The following is a 17,651-nucleotide window of genomic DNA, read 5'->3' as shown; positions in this document are numbered from 1 at the left end:
CTAACAGCCTCTGGTTTTTAAATGGTATGGTAATCTGTTTTAAATTCCCACACTTTTATCTATAGTGGCTTTGATATATATTCACATTCACACAAATAGGGAACATTTAAAGCACCCATCTCTGCGACAACTGGTATTAGAGAAAATATTCATCACTGAAAGTGATAAAGACGTAGATAACAAATCTTTTTTCTAGAGGCACACACACACACACACACACACACACACACACACACACACACACACACACACAAAAAAAAAAATCCTGTAACCCACAGAAACCAAATGTCCTCAGGCTTCCAGGTACAGGCTTTCTACACCGGCCTTCATGCTTGGCCCAATAAAAGGTCTGCACCAAGATTCTGAAGGCAAAGAGGTCTAAAGTTCACTATTACTTAAAAAGGTTGTGTGTGTGCTAAGGTGAAAAATTGAATTTCAAAATTTTTAAATTAAAAGCATTTGGGGTGAGACTGGCCACAAACTCCAATTTGAGCTAGTCTTTCTGAGTCAGCTTTCAAGAGCTAGGGTTACAGTAGAGGATTATAGGTTTGCACTGCCATGCCCAGGTTAAAGTACTTAAATGACTGGGATTCTTCAACATGCTCCTGTGCTTTCTGTTCTCTGATCAGCTAAGCAGTGAGGGTGACCCACCACCTTTAGCTATTTCAGAATGTGTAGGAGCTGGGGTGATGGCTCTGCAGGTAGAAATGGTTGCACTGTAAACATGAGGACCAGTCTTTGGATCTCCAGAACCCCGGGAACGCTGATGTGCTAGCTAGTTCTTTGTTGATTTTTTCCTTCCTGGCATGGCACAAGCTAGAGTCATCTGTGAAGAAGAAATTTAATTAAGAAAATGCCTCCAATAGATTGGCCTATAGGTGAGTCTCTGGAGCCTTTTCTCTTTCATTTATTTATTTATTTATTTATTTATTTATTTATTTATTTATTTATTTTGAGACAGCATTTCTCTCTGTAGCCTGGAACTGGCTTTGTAGACTAGTCTGGCCATGAACTCACAGCCTGCCTCTGCCAAATGCTGGGATTAAAGGAGTGTACCACCAACACTCTGGAGCATTTTGTTGATTGACTGTGAGAGGGTTCTGACCACGGTAGTGGGTACTCCAGAGTTACATAAGAAAGCAAGCTGAGCAAGCCAGTACATACTCATTTCTCAGTGGCCTCTGCTTTAGTTCCTGCCTCAAGTTCCTGCCCTGACATCCCTCAATGATGCAGTGACAATAGTAAAACCCCTTTCCTCTCAAGTTGTTTTGGTCATGGGGTTTTATCACAGAAATAGAAACCAAACTAGGACATCTTGCCAGGGTGTAGTGGCCTCCTTTAATCCCAGCACTTAGAAGGATGAGTCATCACAAGATCACCAACTTATCCAATCAGCAAGTTCTGAGATCCTGTTTCCATTCGTAGGGTAGAGAGTAGTGGAGGAAGACCTTGACATCAGCTTCTGCTCTCTGTACACACTGGCATGCACGAGAAGCCACACAAACATACATGTTCCTTCACTCACATACAATATACATATACATGTAATGTTAGAAAAGTGAAATATTTGTAGGAAGTTTTGTGGAAAGAAAATTTGTACTGTGAAAGAATTCAGATGATGGCATTTTGCATTTATACCATTTTTCAGGGCAAGATCTGTTTATTTAGAATCAAATTAAAAATTACTTTTGTTTCAAGGTTAATCTCATACCTGTAATCCAAATGCTCAAGAGGCTGAGGCAGGAAGATTACTATGAATTAGAGGCCAGCCTGGGCTACAGACTGAGATCTTGTGTCCAAAAAAGCAAAAGACAAACAAACAATAAATGTTAAACCTATTTGGAACTGTCCTTTTATTTAATTGGTCTTTTTCTTCCCCACCAGAACTTGTTATTGAGCCCAGAGCCTTGTGCAAGCTAGCAGCAAGTGCTTTACCACACAGCTTCCTCAACCCAAGACGACCATTAGTGAACAATGGTCAGCTGGTTTGTTTATCTTTATTCCCCAGCATTCCTTTTATTTAATTGGTCTTTTTCTTCCCCACCAGAACTTGTTATTGAGCCCAGAGCCTTGTGCAAGCTAGCAGCAAGTGCTTTACCACACAGCTTCCTCAACCCAAGACGACCATTAGTGAACAATGGTCAGCTGGTTTGTTTATCTTTATTCCCCAGCATTGAAACTAAGTTTTCCTTTTTCTTTTTGAGAAGGGTTTCCTGTATCCCAGGTTGGCCATATGTTGCCAGGGATGGCCTTGAGGTGCTGATCATTGGGCTGCGATTACAGACATGTGCTACCATGCTCTGCTTAGGTGGTGCCAGGGATTGAACCTGTAATTTTTATTTATACCATATAAAATTTTATGCTCTATCAAATTACATAATTATATGGTATAATATTTATGATATAAGATAAATGCTTTTGGTAATCACCAGGCTGACAGGCCAGTGCTTTAAATACTAAACTAGGAAACTGGCTCTCACATTTGGTGACACCTGAGGCGTACTATTAGTTGTCTATGGCTATGGACATCTAGCAGGGAGGGCCCAAGAAGCTGTTGAGTATTCTACACTGCAAAGAACAGCATGCTGCAATGACAACTTAGCTACTCTACTATGCCCATAGTGCTAAAGTTGAAACTCTCCTAGCAAAAGAGTAAAGTTACCTTTTATAAATTGCAGAACTCTCAAACTTCACCATTGTTGCAATACACTTGTATTGAACAAGACAGCCTGGGTCAACAATTTGCTGATGCTTTAGAGGTGTTGCAACATTCAGTTGGAGGACTTCAGTACTTCCCAGGTAAAATAGTCATTTACTCTTATCTCTTGGCACACGTGGCTAGTTAGTCACATGTGTGTAAGAGATAAGGCATGAAAACCTAATAGATAGACTTATGATCTTGGCATTGCCAAGCTGGAGAAGGGGTTTTCCCTAGCTAGCCAGCATACCCTTATTGATGAACTGTAGGCTAATGAGAGACTGCCTCAAAACACAAGGCTATTGAAGGATGATGTCTGAGGTTGGCTTTGGCTCACACACATGTACACACACAGGTAAAACACCCATATACATAAAATAATTGTAAAAGTGATGAAGTGATGTGGAATGGAGGCCAAGGGGTCATTGTTTTGAGGCTGGACTGATATATAGTTGAACCCTATTTCTTTCTCTTTTTTTTGTTTGTTTGTTTGTTTTTGTTTTGTTTTTAACTTTTTTATTTGAATTACAAACAAGATTGAATTACATGACAATCTCAGTTCCCTTCTCCCTCCCGTCCTCCTCTACCACCTCCCCAACTAAAACCCTACCTATCACATATCTTTTCTTCTAACCTACACCTGACTAAACCTTTCTGCTCCCTCATGACCTCTGCATTCTTCCTTTTCTTCCCTTCTCATTTTCGTGGCTCCCTCCTCCCTCTTTCCATGTTCTCAATTTGCTCAGGGGATGGTGACCCTTTCCCCTTCTCCAGGGGAGAAAGTTTGTCTCTTTTAGGGTCCTCCTTGTTTACTAGCTTCTCTGGCAGTGTGGATTGTAGGCTGGTAATCCCCTACTCTATGTTTAAAATCCACATATGAGTGAGTACATATCATGTTTGTTTTTTGTGATTGGGTTACCTCGCTCAGAATGGTTTCTTCGAGTTCCATCCATTTTCCTGCAAATTTCAAGATTCCATTGTTCTTTTCCCACTGAGTAGTACTCCATTGTGTAAATGTACCACAATTTCTCTATCCATTCTTTAGTTGAGGGGCATCTAGGCTGCTTCCAGTTTCTGGCTATTACAAATAGTGCTGCTATGAACATCGTTGAACAGATGTCCTTGTTGTATGAATGTGCTTCTTTTGGGTATATGCCTAGGAGTAGAATTGCTGGATCTTGTGGTAGACTGATTCCCATTTTCTTGAGGAGTCACCATACTGATTTCCAAAGTGGCTGTACAAGTTGACACTCCCACCAGCAGTGGAGAAGTTGAACCTTATTTCAATAAGACAAAGAACAAACAAAGTCTGCTTATCATTTGCTTATTATATCATCTTGTTTTCAGGAAAAGCTTTTCCTTTAAAAATATGTATATGCATTCTGTGTATGTGTATGTGTATATGTATATGAGTATGGTATATTGTACATGTGTATATGTATATGTGTATGGTATATTATGTATTTGTATATGTATATGTGTATGGTATATTGTGTATGTGTATATGTATATGTGTATGGTGTATTATGTATGTATATGTGCATGGTGTATTGTGTAAGTGTATGGTGTACTGCGTATGTGTATATGTGCCTGTTTTTTTTTGTTGTTGTTGTTTTCGAGACAGGGTTTCTCTGTGTAGCTTTGGAGCCTATCCTGGCACTCACTCTGGAGACCAGGCTGGCCTCGAACTCACAGAGATCCACCTGCCTCTGCCTCCTGAGTGCTGGGATTAAAGGTTTGTGCCACCAATGCCCAGCATGTCTGTTGTATTATGTAAGTGTACGGTGTATTTCATATGTGTATATGTGCATGGTGTATTGTGTGTATTATCTGGGCCATAATTAGACTGTGGAAGTCAGGAGACAGCCTTGGGTGTCATCTTTGTCAGAGTCTTAATACCATGCATATGCAAGCTAGCTAGCCTGAGAACTTCAGGGACTCCCCTGACTCTGCCTTCCATCTTGCCACAGAGATACTGGGATTACATACACATCTCTATGTGCTCAGATTTACCTGGGTCTGGGAGCTCTGGTTCCTTACACTTGTGTGGCAAGTGCTTTGATCATTGAGTCATCTCCCCAGCTCAGAAAAAAACTTCTTCATTGTTATATCTCTCAGGCCTTCCATGTAGTTAGTGTGGGAGAATACAGATTTTTATCTTTCACTAATTCTACAGTTATTTTTATTATTTTATCTACATAAGATGTAATAAGTTGTCTACTGAATTTATATACAGTATCATAGAGAGTTCCAAGATCAAATATAGTGCGGCACTTTAGGTACGTGGACTATTTCTCCATAAGGCAAAAGGGTTATGTAGAAGACTATAATATTAGAATATTGGGGTAAACACCATGAAAGAAATATAAAGTGGTAAGAACTTAGAAGGCAGCATACCTTGGGCCAACTCCGTACCTGTGCGTGTGCGTGTGCGTGTGAGTGTGCGTGTGCGTGAATGAATGTGTGCTTGTAAACTTGGACTTAAGAAATGTCTTTCTGTTCTTTTTTCTAATTAGAAAATACAAATCACATGGCTCACTATTACCCTCACAGCATAAGCAATTCCAGCTATTATGGAATTCTACACTCAGAAGAACCCACCTATACCTGGAGAAGTGTGAGTATGTCTAGCGAGGCCAGCCGCTCGGCACAGAAAAGGGTCCACAACAGTTATGCTTTTGTTTAATGAGTGAGTTTATAAAGTTTGGAGCAAACACGAGTAAAAGTGTGAGAGAGCAAGCAGCAGAGAGACAGTAGAACCTCAGTTCAAACACAGAACAGAAGAGCTGACAAAGCTCTGAACAATAGTGTAGTTACCTGGATCCCAGACTAGACAGAGAGCCCCAAGCAGAACATGTTTTCCTGGGTGTGACTTCCAATTAGCGCTTCCCACCACAGACATTTTTATTTGTGTTATCAGTGGTCACACAGTGAAGGTGCCTGGGAATAATAATCCACCTTTTGGTTGCATTCAAGGCCATGGTACTTTTATTATTCACTGAATCTGGCAACCTTACCTTTTTAACTCTTAGACTGCAGAGTATAGCTTCTTGTAGTTGGGACCCCTGGCCTGACAGTGTGCAGTGATAAGATAGCTAAAGCCCAGCCCCTTCCCTTCCCATCAATCAATGGACACTTCTTTGCCATGTGTCATGGTAGGAACTTCTTCCTCTTGTCTCTTGATCCCAGTTGCCATTGGTCTCCCTTGCCCAGGAAGGCATTCAATCCAGGAATGAAATCCTATCTTCCCTTTGCACTGACACCCTAATCTTTGACTTTCCTTGCTAAGGGGAGGGTGTCGGGGAGGTGATATTCTTGTTTATTTTTTGAGATATGGTGTTTGTCTGCAGCCCAGTTTCTGTAGCACAGGATCTCCTTAAACTCAAAGCAGTCCTCCTGCCTCAGTCACTCTCTGCATAGCTCTAGCTCTAGGCTTCTTGGGGCTGGGGTTGTGATCCGCCATGCCTGATTCCCACTGATTCTCTTGACTCTTTCTCACTGGTCATCTTTAGAAAAGAGTAATCACCTCTTTCTCGTTCGAGGAAGAGTCAAATGTTAACCTATATCCCTTGGTCCTCTCTGTATCGTTTGATCATCCCTGGGATGATCTGGCTGCAGTGGAGTCAGTACTTTGAGAATGCAGATGTTTAGTACCCTTTTCTCTTAGCTTTGGTCTTCAGCCACTGATGGGGGGTTGGGGAGACACAGGACAAACTCCCACTTAACACCCTGCTGTCTTGTGTCTGTAGAATGGTTCTGCGGACTTGTATTTGGAAGAAAGTCTCCAGGAACCTCTGCAAAGCATAAATGCAAACCAGCTGGGACAAGTATCCCTCATCCAGCCAAAAGGAGGAAAAGGTACATTGCTATGACACCCTTTACATAAGGTACAAAGGGATGCTATGTATGTGTTTAGGTTTGTTTGTTTTTTTTTTCCTTTCTGTTATTACGTAGCTCAGGCTGGCCTTGGAGCTCACTAGTAGACCAAGATGTCTTCAAACTTGCAATCCTGCTTCAGATTATAAGTACATGACATCATGCTGGATGGAGTTCAGAAGTAATTATATCTCTAAGTATTATCTTGTAGCTAAACACAGTAGTACATACTTAGGGCCAGCACTGAGGCAGAGGGATTGCAAGTTTGCAGCAAGCCAGGGCTACATGATACAAACAAGTGTAGATAGACAAAAACAAACAAACAAATAAACAAAAACAACATGAATTGAACACTCCAAGGGTGTTGTGTTATTTATTGCATCATAGGCAACTTAGTGATGGTTACACTCTGGAAGAAAAATGCCACCACCCCACCCCCAGCACCAAAAGCTCCTCACGGAGCTCATGTGTCTCTCCATAACCATGCTAGAGTGTAGGCAGTCTCAATTTTTGTGCAGTTCTTGTGCAGGTAGCTACAGCTGTAGTGAGTTGATAGTAAACAGCCATGTCATGTTCAACAGTCTTGTAATGCTCAGAGGACAGTTTCACCATTTCTAAACTCAAGATAATGAAAGCAGATTTTGGGAGGTGGAGATATACAGCAATAAACTACGCTGATTTCTTAAGGAGAAAATATAATCTAGCCAAGAGTTTTTGTTTTTAACTACTGGTGGGTCCATTGAAGCATGATATGACATGCATAAGCTAATTGGGATGTCATGACATGGCTGTCACTTTAATTCAGTGAATTCTATCAACAACACACAATGCACAAGAATCCTCTAAATCTATTTCCCTATCTAGTCATTTTGAGACACAAATTATTACATCTCTAAATGAAATACTGACATTAACACTTGTTTTGTAATTGAAAATGACAATGTCCTTAGCCATTGCTCATGAACAATGTGGACTGAAGACTTGTCACAAGGCTGGGATCTTCAGCTTCTAGCCTCATGGGCTGGGCAGCTGTTGCTTCTCATCCTCTGGACAGCGTGTAGACAATCACTGTTGAACTGCTTGACTCATGGTGTAAGACAGTCTAACAAACAGACTTAGAATATATACTCATTCTGTCAGTTCTGTTTCTCTAGAGCTCTAATACAAACATCCACAAAAATGTAATAATAAAGTCTATTGGTTTTGTGTAATCAATACATGCTATTAAAAATATTTACACAGGGCGTTGGTGGAACACGCCTTTAATCCCAACACTTGGGAGGCAGAGGCAGGCGGATCTCTGAGTTTGAGGCCAGCTTGATCTCCAGAGCGAGTGTCAGGATAGGCTCCAAAGTTACACAGAGAAACCCTGTCTCGAAAAACCAACCAACCAACCAACCAAACAAACAAACAAAAAACAAAAAAAATTGCAACAACAATGGTAAACTTCAGAAAAACTGGAGTAGAAATGTCAAATGTTTTCATGTCATTGTTTACAGCCCCAGAGCTAGCCTCCATGTCATGGATACTAATTCCCCTAATATTACTTTTAGGGACAAGAGAGAGGACAACATTTAAGAACAGTGGAACTGGAGTTAAAGATATTTGTGAGCTGCTGGGACTCGAACCTGAGTCTTTTCTGCAAGCTCAATAAGAGCTCTAACAGCTGAGCCAACTCCAGCCCCTTGTATGTTTCTTTTTTTAAGAGTTATTTATTATTTTATGCATATGAGTGATCTATTTGCATGTATGCCTTTATGCCAGAAGAGGGCATCAGACCCCCACTATATAGATGGTTGTGAGCCACCATGTGGTTGCTAGGAATTGAACTAAGGACCTCTGGAAGAGCAACCAGTGCTCTTAACCTCAGAGCCATCTCTCCAGCCCCCTTGTATGTTTCATAATGAGAAACTATGGTGGAAATTTAACTGAACAAAAACTGCCTTCAAATGAGATCTCCAGATGTGGGGGTGCAGGCTTCCTTTTTCCAGAGGACTGAAAGACCCCCAGACTCCTAAGGGCCTCAGGATCCTGAGGAGCCCCCCAGACTCAGAAACCAGAGCAAGAACTGCAAAAGCAAGAGGGTTTATTGAACGAATGCACATTCAGGTGTCAGCAATATCGGGGAAGCTGCACACCCCAGCATGGGGTGCAAGCTCCTTATATAGGAAAAACCCACAAATCAGCATACAGGCAAGGGGCACAAAGTGATTGATTACAAAGTATGATCTCATGTTAGAGTGGTCACCCAGGTATGATCTGCTTTTCTACAAAGAAAAAACCATAGAACGTACCCAGAAAAGTCCTTGATTGTTGACCAGTCAGGTGTGACCCAAAGAGGGTTGTCTTAGTGATTGCCCCCTGTCTAAACCATAGGATGTGACTGGGGTTGGGGCCAACTTCCTTGTAATGGGCCAAGGCCTATGGGAAACTTTCTCTCTGTGAACTAAAATCTTTTAAAACTTTTTCTGTCAGCAAAGTAAAATCTTTCATTCCCCCATTTTTTTTTTTTTTTTTTGTGAGGTTTTAATCCTTAAATCTATGGTCCTTTTTATTGCCTGAGAGCCTGATATTGCTGGGTAAGAACTAGGACTTGGGTAATGACAAGCGTTTCCCCCATGTAAGGGAGTTTTTTTCTGTTTGTTTGTTTGTTTTTTTGTTTTATTTTGTTTTGTTTTTTTGACTTAGCATTTTAACCAGGGAAAATGGGCGACGTATTCTTTCCCATGCTGCTTCCTGCTGACTTTGGGACGAAGTTAGGGACCCAAGAAGGTTGAAATGCTAGTCAAAAGCAAAAAAAAAGGGGGGGGGCGGAATTTAGGCAATGGGGAATCCATCAGGAGCTTCTGGTTGGCAGACTCTGTTGTAGAGATAGGGGGTGTTTATATCAGCTGGACTGGTTTACATCCACAGCAAGTCTAGGGCTTGAAGTCTTTAGGAACAGGCTGTAGTCAGCAACTGATATTTGTCTGCCAGAAGTGGAAATCTGTTGAAACATGTTTAAACTGGGAACAGAAGTTAAAACTTATATATCTTATTGGAACTCTTAGGCCCATATTTTTAGTGATCAAGAAGGACAGGAGTTCCAAGACAAGGGAAAAAATCCCATCCTCAGGAACAAATAGATGGGATAACAAAAGTTGTACTTATCTGGAGTCCTTTTTATTTGTGAGAAGTGGATCCAAGCTTTATGACTTTTGATCCTCTGAAGCCTATATGAATTTTATTATATACTAGGACATAGAAGTTTTAGACATTTTATTATTATTAATCTGTATTGAAATCTTAATTGTAGAAAAAGCAGATATTGGGTATCTGTAGAATGGCAGAAATATATTTATATCTTTGAGTTCTAGCAAAAACTATAGATTTGGGTTAGAAGCTTGTACATTTTTCTTCTGTCCAGAGAGTCAGGTATAGATTGGACAGAGGTGCCTTTGGCCTGATGAAAAGCCCTTTAAGTTTATATTTAGATAACAACTAAAGTAAATCTAAAAACCTTGAGCTTGTGACTGAACAGCAGATAGTTGGTTTTATCTGCTTATCAGAACTTTATTAAATGATTTATTAAGCTGGCTATAGTTTAACAATTAATACTATTAGAGATCTGAGAAGTATAAATTTTATACAGTTTCTGAATCTATTAAAAATGACAGGGCCCAGTCCATATAAAGTTAGCCATACCCACGTCTCAATAGTGTTGGGGGCAGAAGTAAATCTTTGCCAGGTCCATAAAGACAGAGTTTTTTCTCTCTGTGGAAGCGGGACATGCAAAAGACTGACCTTATTTTGTCTATGCAAAGGTGGTGCAATCAATTCTCCAGTGTCTTGTAGCCTGTCTACAGTCTGAGCCCGGTCCTGTCTGGCAGCAGGTGTAGCATCTGAGCATCATGCTCACTGGTCAGCGTGGTCACAATCCATGGAGCCCCATAATCTTCTTTAGAGACCTTGGGTCACTGTCAGGATCTGGAATTTTCTGTCTGATATTATAAACTTTTTAAGTTAACATTTTGAATGCCATATTTTGCAGATCTCTGTAGTATTAGAAGTCTGCCTAGGTAAATCTGGAAACTTGTATAAGAATGGCTAGTAACTTGTATTTTTAAACATCTTATAACAGGTTAGCAACTTTTATAAAACTAAGACTTTATATTGTCAGGTTTACCTTTAATCAATATAAACATCTGACATACAGGTGGTCTTAGGCTACCCTTATAAAAGAGTTTTGTTTTTAAAATTTTAAAGAATTTAGACCTATGGGCTTAGCAGTTATTTTAAGCCCTTTGTTAAACTTAGGTCATTGTCTTACTGTACCATAAGAAAAACAGCTTAATTTTTTTATTAACATTTGGAATTTATGGCTGTGATCTTAAATTTTAGCTCTTTTGATTTAAGCATAAATATTAACAATATAACAGAAGTATAAATATCTTATAACCTTTAATTTCTAGTGTTACTAGTTTTAATTTTTGACAGATTTAACCATGAAACAGTCTTAATATTATCTTTGATAACCCAAATTTAATGACTAGCGCTCAGAGATAAATTCTGAGCTATGTCCACAAATGACTGGCTATTGTTAGAATTAGACAGTAAAAATATTTGAACCATTTTTGTTTTTTGTTTTGGCTTTTGGCTTATAATAAAATTTACGTTTATACCAGAAAACACAGATAGAACCTTTTAACAAGTATACAGAATTAATTTTTAAAATTTTTAAACAGAATTAACCTGGTGTGGTCAAAATTTTTAACCTGTATTACTATTATAAAGAGATATGAGAGCCCATAGTAAACAGTTTACATTTTATCTGACATTTTTATGACTTTCTTTTGACCCTCTTTAAATTTTTATTACTTTTTGCTCTTTTTTTTTTTTTTTTTGATTCTCTTAGATATCCCCATCTTAGAAAACCTGGTCGGGGTGTCCGTGGGGTCCAGAATCGAACACTTTTTCTTTTACCTGTAAAATAATCTCAAAATTAAAAGAACTGTCCCAAGACCAGCCAACATTAAAATGTTGGCCACTTAGAACTGCAGAAAGTTTGCAATTTTTTCTTCTTGACGTTTGGGGACTGGTTGTTGGCTCAGTCCCAAACGTCTCCCCAATGGTCTAGAGTCAAACTTAAGGGGGTTGTTAGTTGTTGTCCCATGGTGGTCAGATGGTGAAAAACAAAAAGAGACAAAGAGACAAAGACTGAGACAGACAGTCAGGCCAAACAACAAAGGCCGAGCAGCTGCAAATCGGTGCCAAACCAAAATCACAAATTCAAAAGGGAGCGGCGGAGACTTGCGTTGTCCGCTCCCAGGGACGAGGGTTGCCTGCTCGCCCTCGCCCACCCAAACTCCCCATGAAGCATTCTTCAGGATCGGACTCAGAGGGGAACAACTCGTCAGTCTACCTCATGCGTCTCTACAAAGCCTGCATAGCCTATACAGGGCTTCCAAATAGACAGACAAACAGAAAACATAAATCCAAATAAGCCAGCCGGACTTCCTCTTAGTCGCAGTACTGAGTCTGGGGTCTCCTCTGACCTCCTGGCTGGCTCGCCAAATGAAAGAGCCCCCCCCCAGGCCCCTAAGGGCCTCAGGATCCTGAGGAGCCCCCCAGACTCAGAAACCAGACCAAGAACTGCAAAAGCAAGAGGGTTTATTGAACAAATGCACATTCGGGTGTCAGCAATATCAGGGAAGCTGCACACCCCAGCATGGGGTGCAAGCTCCTTATGTAGGAAAACCCCACAAATCAGCATACAGGCAAGGAGCACAAAGTGATTGATTACAAAGTATGATCTCATGTTAGAGTCGTCACCCAGGTGTGACCTGCTCTTCTACAAAGGAAAGACCACAGAACGTACCCTGGAAAGTCCTTGATTGTCTGTTGGTCAGCCAGGTGTGACCCAAAGAGGGTTGTCTTAGCGATTGCCCCCTGTCTAAACCATAGGATGTGCCTGGGGTTGGGGCCAACTTCCTTGTAATGGGCCAAGGCCTGTGGGAAACTTTTTCTCTCTGTGAACTAAAATCTTTTAAAACTTTTTCTCTCAGCAAACTAAAATCTTTCAGGACAATAAGCACCTTTTAACAATTTCTGTATCATTTAGTCCCAGTGCAAACTTTAAGAGGCCCATTGATCTTTCTGGGCTGCTGGTAACTGCATTCCTAAGGTAGTGAGTAAGAGGAAACCAGCTCAGTGAAGTTTCCATTTCTGGGGCTCAGAAAGTCCTTCCCTAGGACCTTCCAGGGCCAGCCACAAAGGGTTTGATGTCTCTTCTTTCCCTCAATTGCAGGCAGGAGGAAGCTTCGGCTGTTTGAATACCTTTTCCAATCTCTGTGCGATTCAGATATGTCATCTTGTATTCAATGGGTAGACAAAACCAAAGGTGTCTTTCAGTTTATATCAAAAAACAAAGAAAGGCTTGCTGAGCTATGGGGGAAAAGAAAAGGCAACCGAAAACCTATGACTTACCAGAAGATGGCCAGAGCCCTGAGGAACTATGCCAGGACTGGGGAGATCACGAAAATCCGCAGGAAGCTGACCTACCAGTTCAGTGAAGCTGTTCTCCAGAGCCTGTCTCCATCTCCATCTCACTTCCAGGCGAAAGACCTGTTCTACTGCCAGTATGACCAACCTAATCAGGAATGTCTTAGCATGAACCACTGGAATACAAACTACTATGCTTATGCTGGTTACCAAGAGCTAAGCCACTCCAGCTTCTAATTGTATTCTACCATTCCTTGTCTTGCTAGCATCAGAAAAATCCCCAGTTCCAGAACTTCTAAGGCAAACAGCTGCTCTCCATAGGCATACATACACGATACACAAACATCTAAGGAGGACTCTGTATAGAATATGGTCAGACTTTAGGTAGTATTTGCAACATGTACTGTGACACAGAGGTTATAACAAGATGTTCATGACTCAAAAACTACAATATCTTTTATAATATCCAATCTAACAAGCATTAGATTATGACTGTGACTTTAATTTGCATTTTTCTGATTATATATAAGAATTTTTTTTAAGATTTTGTTTATTTTGTATACAACATTCTGCTTCCATATATATCTGCACACCAGAAGAGGGCACCAGATCTCATAACAGATGGTTGTGAGCCACCATGTGGTTGGCTGGGAATTGAACTCAGGACCTCTGGAAGAGCAGTCAGTGCTCATAACCTCTGAGCCATCTCTCCAGCCCCGAATTTTTGTTTTAAGACAGGGTCTTGCTATATATATAGGTCTGCCTTGCTTAGATCTCACAGATCTCCAAGTACTGGTATAAAAGGTGTGTGCTTGTGTTTGGAGGTCATTGAGGACATTTCTACTCAAACTCACCAGTGTGAAATTTTACCTGTTCTAGTAGTTGGGTTTTTTTGTTGTTGTTTGAGACAGGGTCTCACTTTGTAGTGCTAACTGACCAGGTGAATACAAGGCCGGCCTAGAATTCAGATCTTTTCCATTTATCTACATAGCTTTACTTATATTAGTCATGCTTCCATGGTTTTCAATAGATCCCAAAGAAGTAAATGATTGGTTAAACATAGTTAAGAATTCTATTAGGGACCGGGAGTTGGTGGCGCACGCCCAAAGAAGTAAATGATTGGTTAAACATAGTTAAGAATTCTATTAGGGACCGGGAGTTGGTGGCGCATGCCTTTAATCCCAGCACTGGGGAGGCAGAGGCAGGCAGATCTCTGAGTTTGAGGCCAGCCTGTTCTCCAGAGCTAGTGCCAGGATAGGCTCCAAAGCTACACAGAGAAACCCTGTCTCAAAAAACAAAAACAAAAAAACCATTAGGCTATTGTAAGTGAGTTTTCATCTTAATTTCTTCTTCAGAAATTAAACAGACTGATGTGTATGCACGCTCACGTGCACCTGAAGTTTATTTTTTTATTATCAGTATTAACTAGTCTTTTGCTGCTGTTGCTAGACTCTTTTTTTCCCCCAAGAAATTATTTTTTTATTAGTTCAACTTAGAAACAAGTCTGCTTCAGGGCTGGAGGGATGACTCAGTGGTTAAGAGCACTGGCTGCTCTTCCAGAAGGCCCAGGTTCAATTCCCAGCACCTACATGGCAGCTCACAACTGTAACTCCAGTTCCAGTGGATCTGATACCTTCATACCAAAAAGAAACAAGCCTGCTTCACATGCAAATCCCTTCTCCCTCTCCTCCTCCCCCCCACCAGCTCCCCCACTCCATCCCCCCTCTGCTCTCCAGGGAGGAGTAAGGCCCTCCATGGGGGATCCCCAAAGTCTGTCATATCATCCTGTGCAGGGCCTAGGCCCTCTCCCATGTGTCCAGGCTGAGAGAGCAACCTTCTATGTGGAATAGACTATGCTCATTATCATTTATAACCAACCCCATTTAAATGAAAACAAATATTTATAAACAATATTTGGGAATATGGGCATCATTCTATCTAAACTGCTTCCTGCTGATTGGGGGCGATGTTCATACCATTGGAATCATAATAAAACATAGAAATCTGACCAAGTCCTTGTTTTTGAAGTCTGTAAGGCTTTAGGGGGTCTTGTTTGATCAAACCATATTAGTCTGGAAGGAATCCACAGCTTTTTATTTTCTGTGGAAACATAAGAAAGAACTTTTTTTCCAAGTAGCCTGTCCTTAGACTTAATTTTGAAGTCAAAGCATTTTTAAAATGTATAGGTTGGATTAATTTAGCAGCATTTATAATCAAATGTATTTTAGCAGCAGTAAGTCTTTTCTCGGCAATCAAACAATTTAAAGACAACAATATGGCATATAGTATCCAGATTCTCTGTATTTTTTATCTTTATGTGGCTTTTTTATTATTTTATTTTTACTTTCTTTTGTCAGCAAATCCTACCGGTGTGCGCTACCACAACTGGCTACTCTATTTCCTCCTGTTACTTTTTCTCTCACAAGCCTACATATATTTTTAAATGTAGGGTAAACCTTTAGAGGTTTTTCTTTATCTGGATCTGTCTGTGTCATCTCTGGAGTGCCGAATCCAAGGCCCTAGAGTGCCAGGACGGGGGGAGCCTATGGAAGCTGCTCCAATGCCTCTCAGCGGCCCGACAGGGCAGGCTGTGGTGGAAGGTTTCCCTATTTCTCTGGTAATCTTGGGGCATGGGGTCATCCCACTTCTGCCAAAAGCCGCCTGAGCCCCACCGCCATGTGTGAGCTTTACACCAGCCTATGAGCTTTATGCCAGCCGCCCGCCTGAGTTAGGGCCCAAATGAATACACAGAAACTTGTGTTAGGTACAATGCTGCTTGGCCAATGACTAGGATTCTCATCTGTTAGCTCAGTCTTAACTATCATAAACCTATATATTTTATAAGCCTTATCTTATCGGATGCCTTATTGGCATCCCTCCTTGCCAGTGGATCATATTGTGCCGCTGGAGCAGGAGCGGAGGGGAAAAGAGCAATGCTTCCTTTTCTCCTTTAAATATGAGTCTCCTTGCTGTGTCACTTCCTGCCTGGATCACAACTTCTCTACTACATTTCCTAGAATCCTCTTTGACTCCTAGTCCAGTCAAACTTGCTGTCTCATTAGCCAAACAGTGTTTTATTTAACAATCAATAAGATAAACATACACAGTATATTCCCCATCACATTTGGACTTAATTTTTGGTTTTGTTTTTGTTTTTCAAGACAGAGTTTCTCTGTGTGGCTTTGGAGCCTATCCTGGCACTCACTCTAGAGACCAGGCTGGCTTCAAACTCACAGAGATCCTCCTGCCTCTGCCTCCCCAGTGCTGGTGTGCACCACCAACTCCGGGCTTAAAAATTTGTTTTTGGATTTTTTTATTAGAAAGAAAATTATTTTACATGTCAATCCCAGGTCCTTCTCCCTCCCCTCCTCCCCTGCCCCCCGCAACTAATGCCCTATGCATCCCATACCCTTTCTGCTCCTCAGGAAGGGTGAGGCATTGCATAGGGGGGGTCTTCAAAGTCTGTCATATTCTTTGGATAGGGCCTAGGTGAACTCCCTTGTATCTAGGCTCAGGGAATATCCTTCCATGTGGGATGGGCTCCTAAAGTCCATTCCTATGAAAGCGATAAGTACTGATCCACTACAAGAGGCCCCATAGATTTCTAAGTTCTCCTCACTGACACCCACATTCAGAGAGAGGGTCTGGATCAGCCCCATGCTGGTTTCCCAGCTATCAGTCTGGGGACCAAGCATTTTCCCTTGTTCAGGTCAGCCATTTCTGTGGGTTTCACCAGCCTGTTATGGACCCCTTTGCTCATCAGTCCTCCTCTCCATCTGGATTTCAGTTCAGTTCCAGGTTTAACTGTGGGTGTCTGCTTCTACTTCCACCAGCTATTGGATGAAGGCTATACGATGACATATGAATTAGTCATCAATCTCATTATCAGGAGAGGGCATTAGCCGCTCCTCTGTTGCTTATATTGTTAGTTGGTGTCATCTTTGTAGCTCTCCAGACATTTCCCTAGTGCCTGATATCTCTTTGAATTTATAATGTCTCCCTCTATTAGATTATCTCTTATCTTTCTTGCTCTCTTCTGTTCTTCCCCCAACTCAGCCTCCCTATCCCTTCATGTCTTCCTCGCTCTTCCTCTTCCCTTCTCATTCTCCAAGTTCCCTCTTGCCTCCTCCCATAATCCCAATTTGCTCAGGAGATCTTGTCCCTTTCTCCTTATCCAGGGGACCATGTATGTCTCTCTTAGGGTCCTCCTTGTTTACCAGCCTTACTGGCAGCCTGAGCTGCAGGCTGGCAATCCTTTACTCTATGTCTAAAATCCACATATGAGTGAGTACATACAATGCCTGTCTTTTTGTGACTGGATTACCTCTCTCAGAACGGTTTCTTCTAGTTCCATCCATTTGCCTGCAAATTTCAAGATTCCATTGCCTTTTTTTCCACTGAGAAGTACTCCATTGTGTAAATGTACCACATTTTCTCTATCCATTCTTCAGTTGAGGGGCATCTAGGTTGCTTCCAGGTTCTGGCTATTACAAATAATGCTGCGATGAACATCGTTGAAAAGATGTCCTTGTTGTAGGAATGTGCTTCTTTTGGGTATATGCCTAAGAGTGGAATTGCTGGATCTTGTGGTAAGACT

At 41.2% G+C, this 17,651-nt stretch overlaps 1 protein-coding gene across 1 annotated transcript; it reads left to right on the top strand.

The window, feature by feature from the left end:
- Window positions 1-599: 599 nt before the first annotated feature.
- On the top strand, window positions 600-13,402 carry Spic (Spi-C transcription factor). Its single transcript, XM_035451370.1, has 5 exons — window positions 600-701; window positions 2,679-2,799; window positions 5,215-5,315; window positions 6,448-6,556; window positions 12,861-13,402. Exons 1-5 carry the CDS (start codon window positions 600-602, stop codon window positions 13,289-13,291), a joined length of 864 nt encoding a protein of 287 aa, XP_035307261.1. The 3' UTR covers window positions 13,292-13,402.
- Window positions 13,403-17,651: the final 4,249 nt, after the last annotated feature.

Source organism: Cricetulus griseus (assembly GCF_003668045.3).
Source record: "Cricetulus griseus strain 17A/GY chromosome 1 unlocalized genomic scaffold, alternate assembly CriGri-PICRH-1.0 chr1_0, whole genome shotgun sequence".
NCBI classification, from domain to species: Eukaryota; Metazoa; Chordata; class Mammalia; order Rodentia; family Cricetidae; genus Cricetulus; species Cricetulus griseus.
Note: the sequence above shows the minus strand (reverse complement) of the source record. Positions and strands in the feature narration are given on the sequence as shown.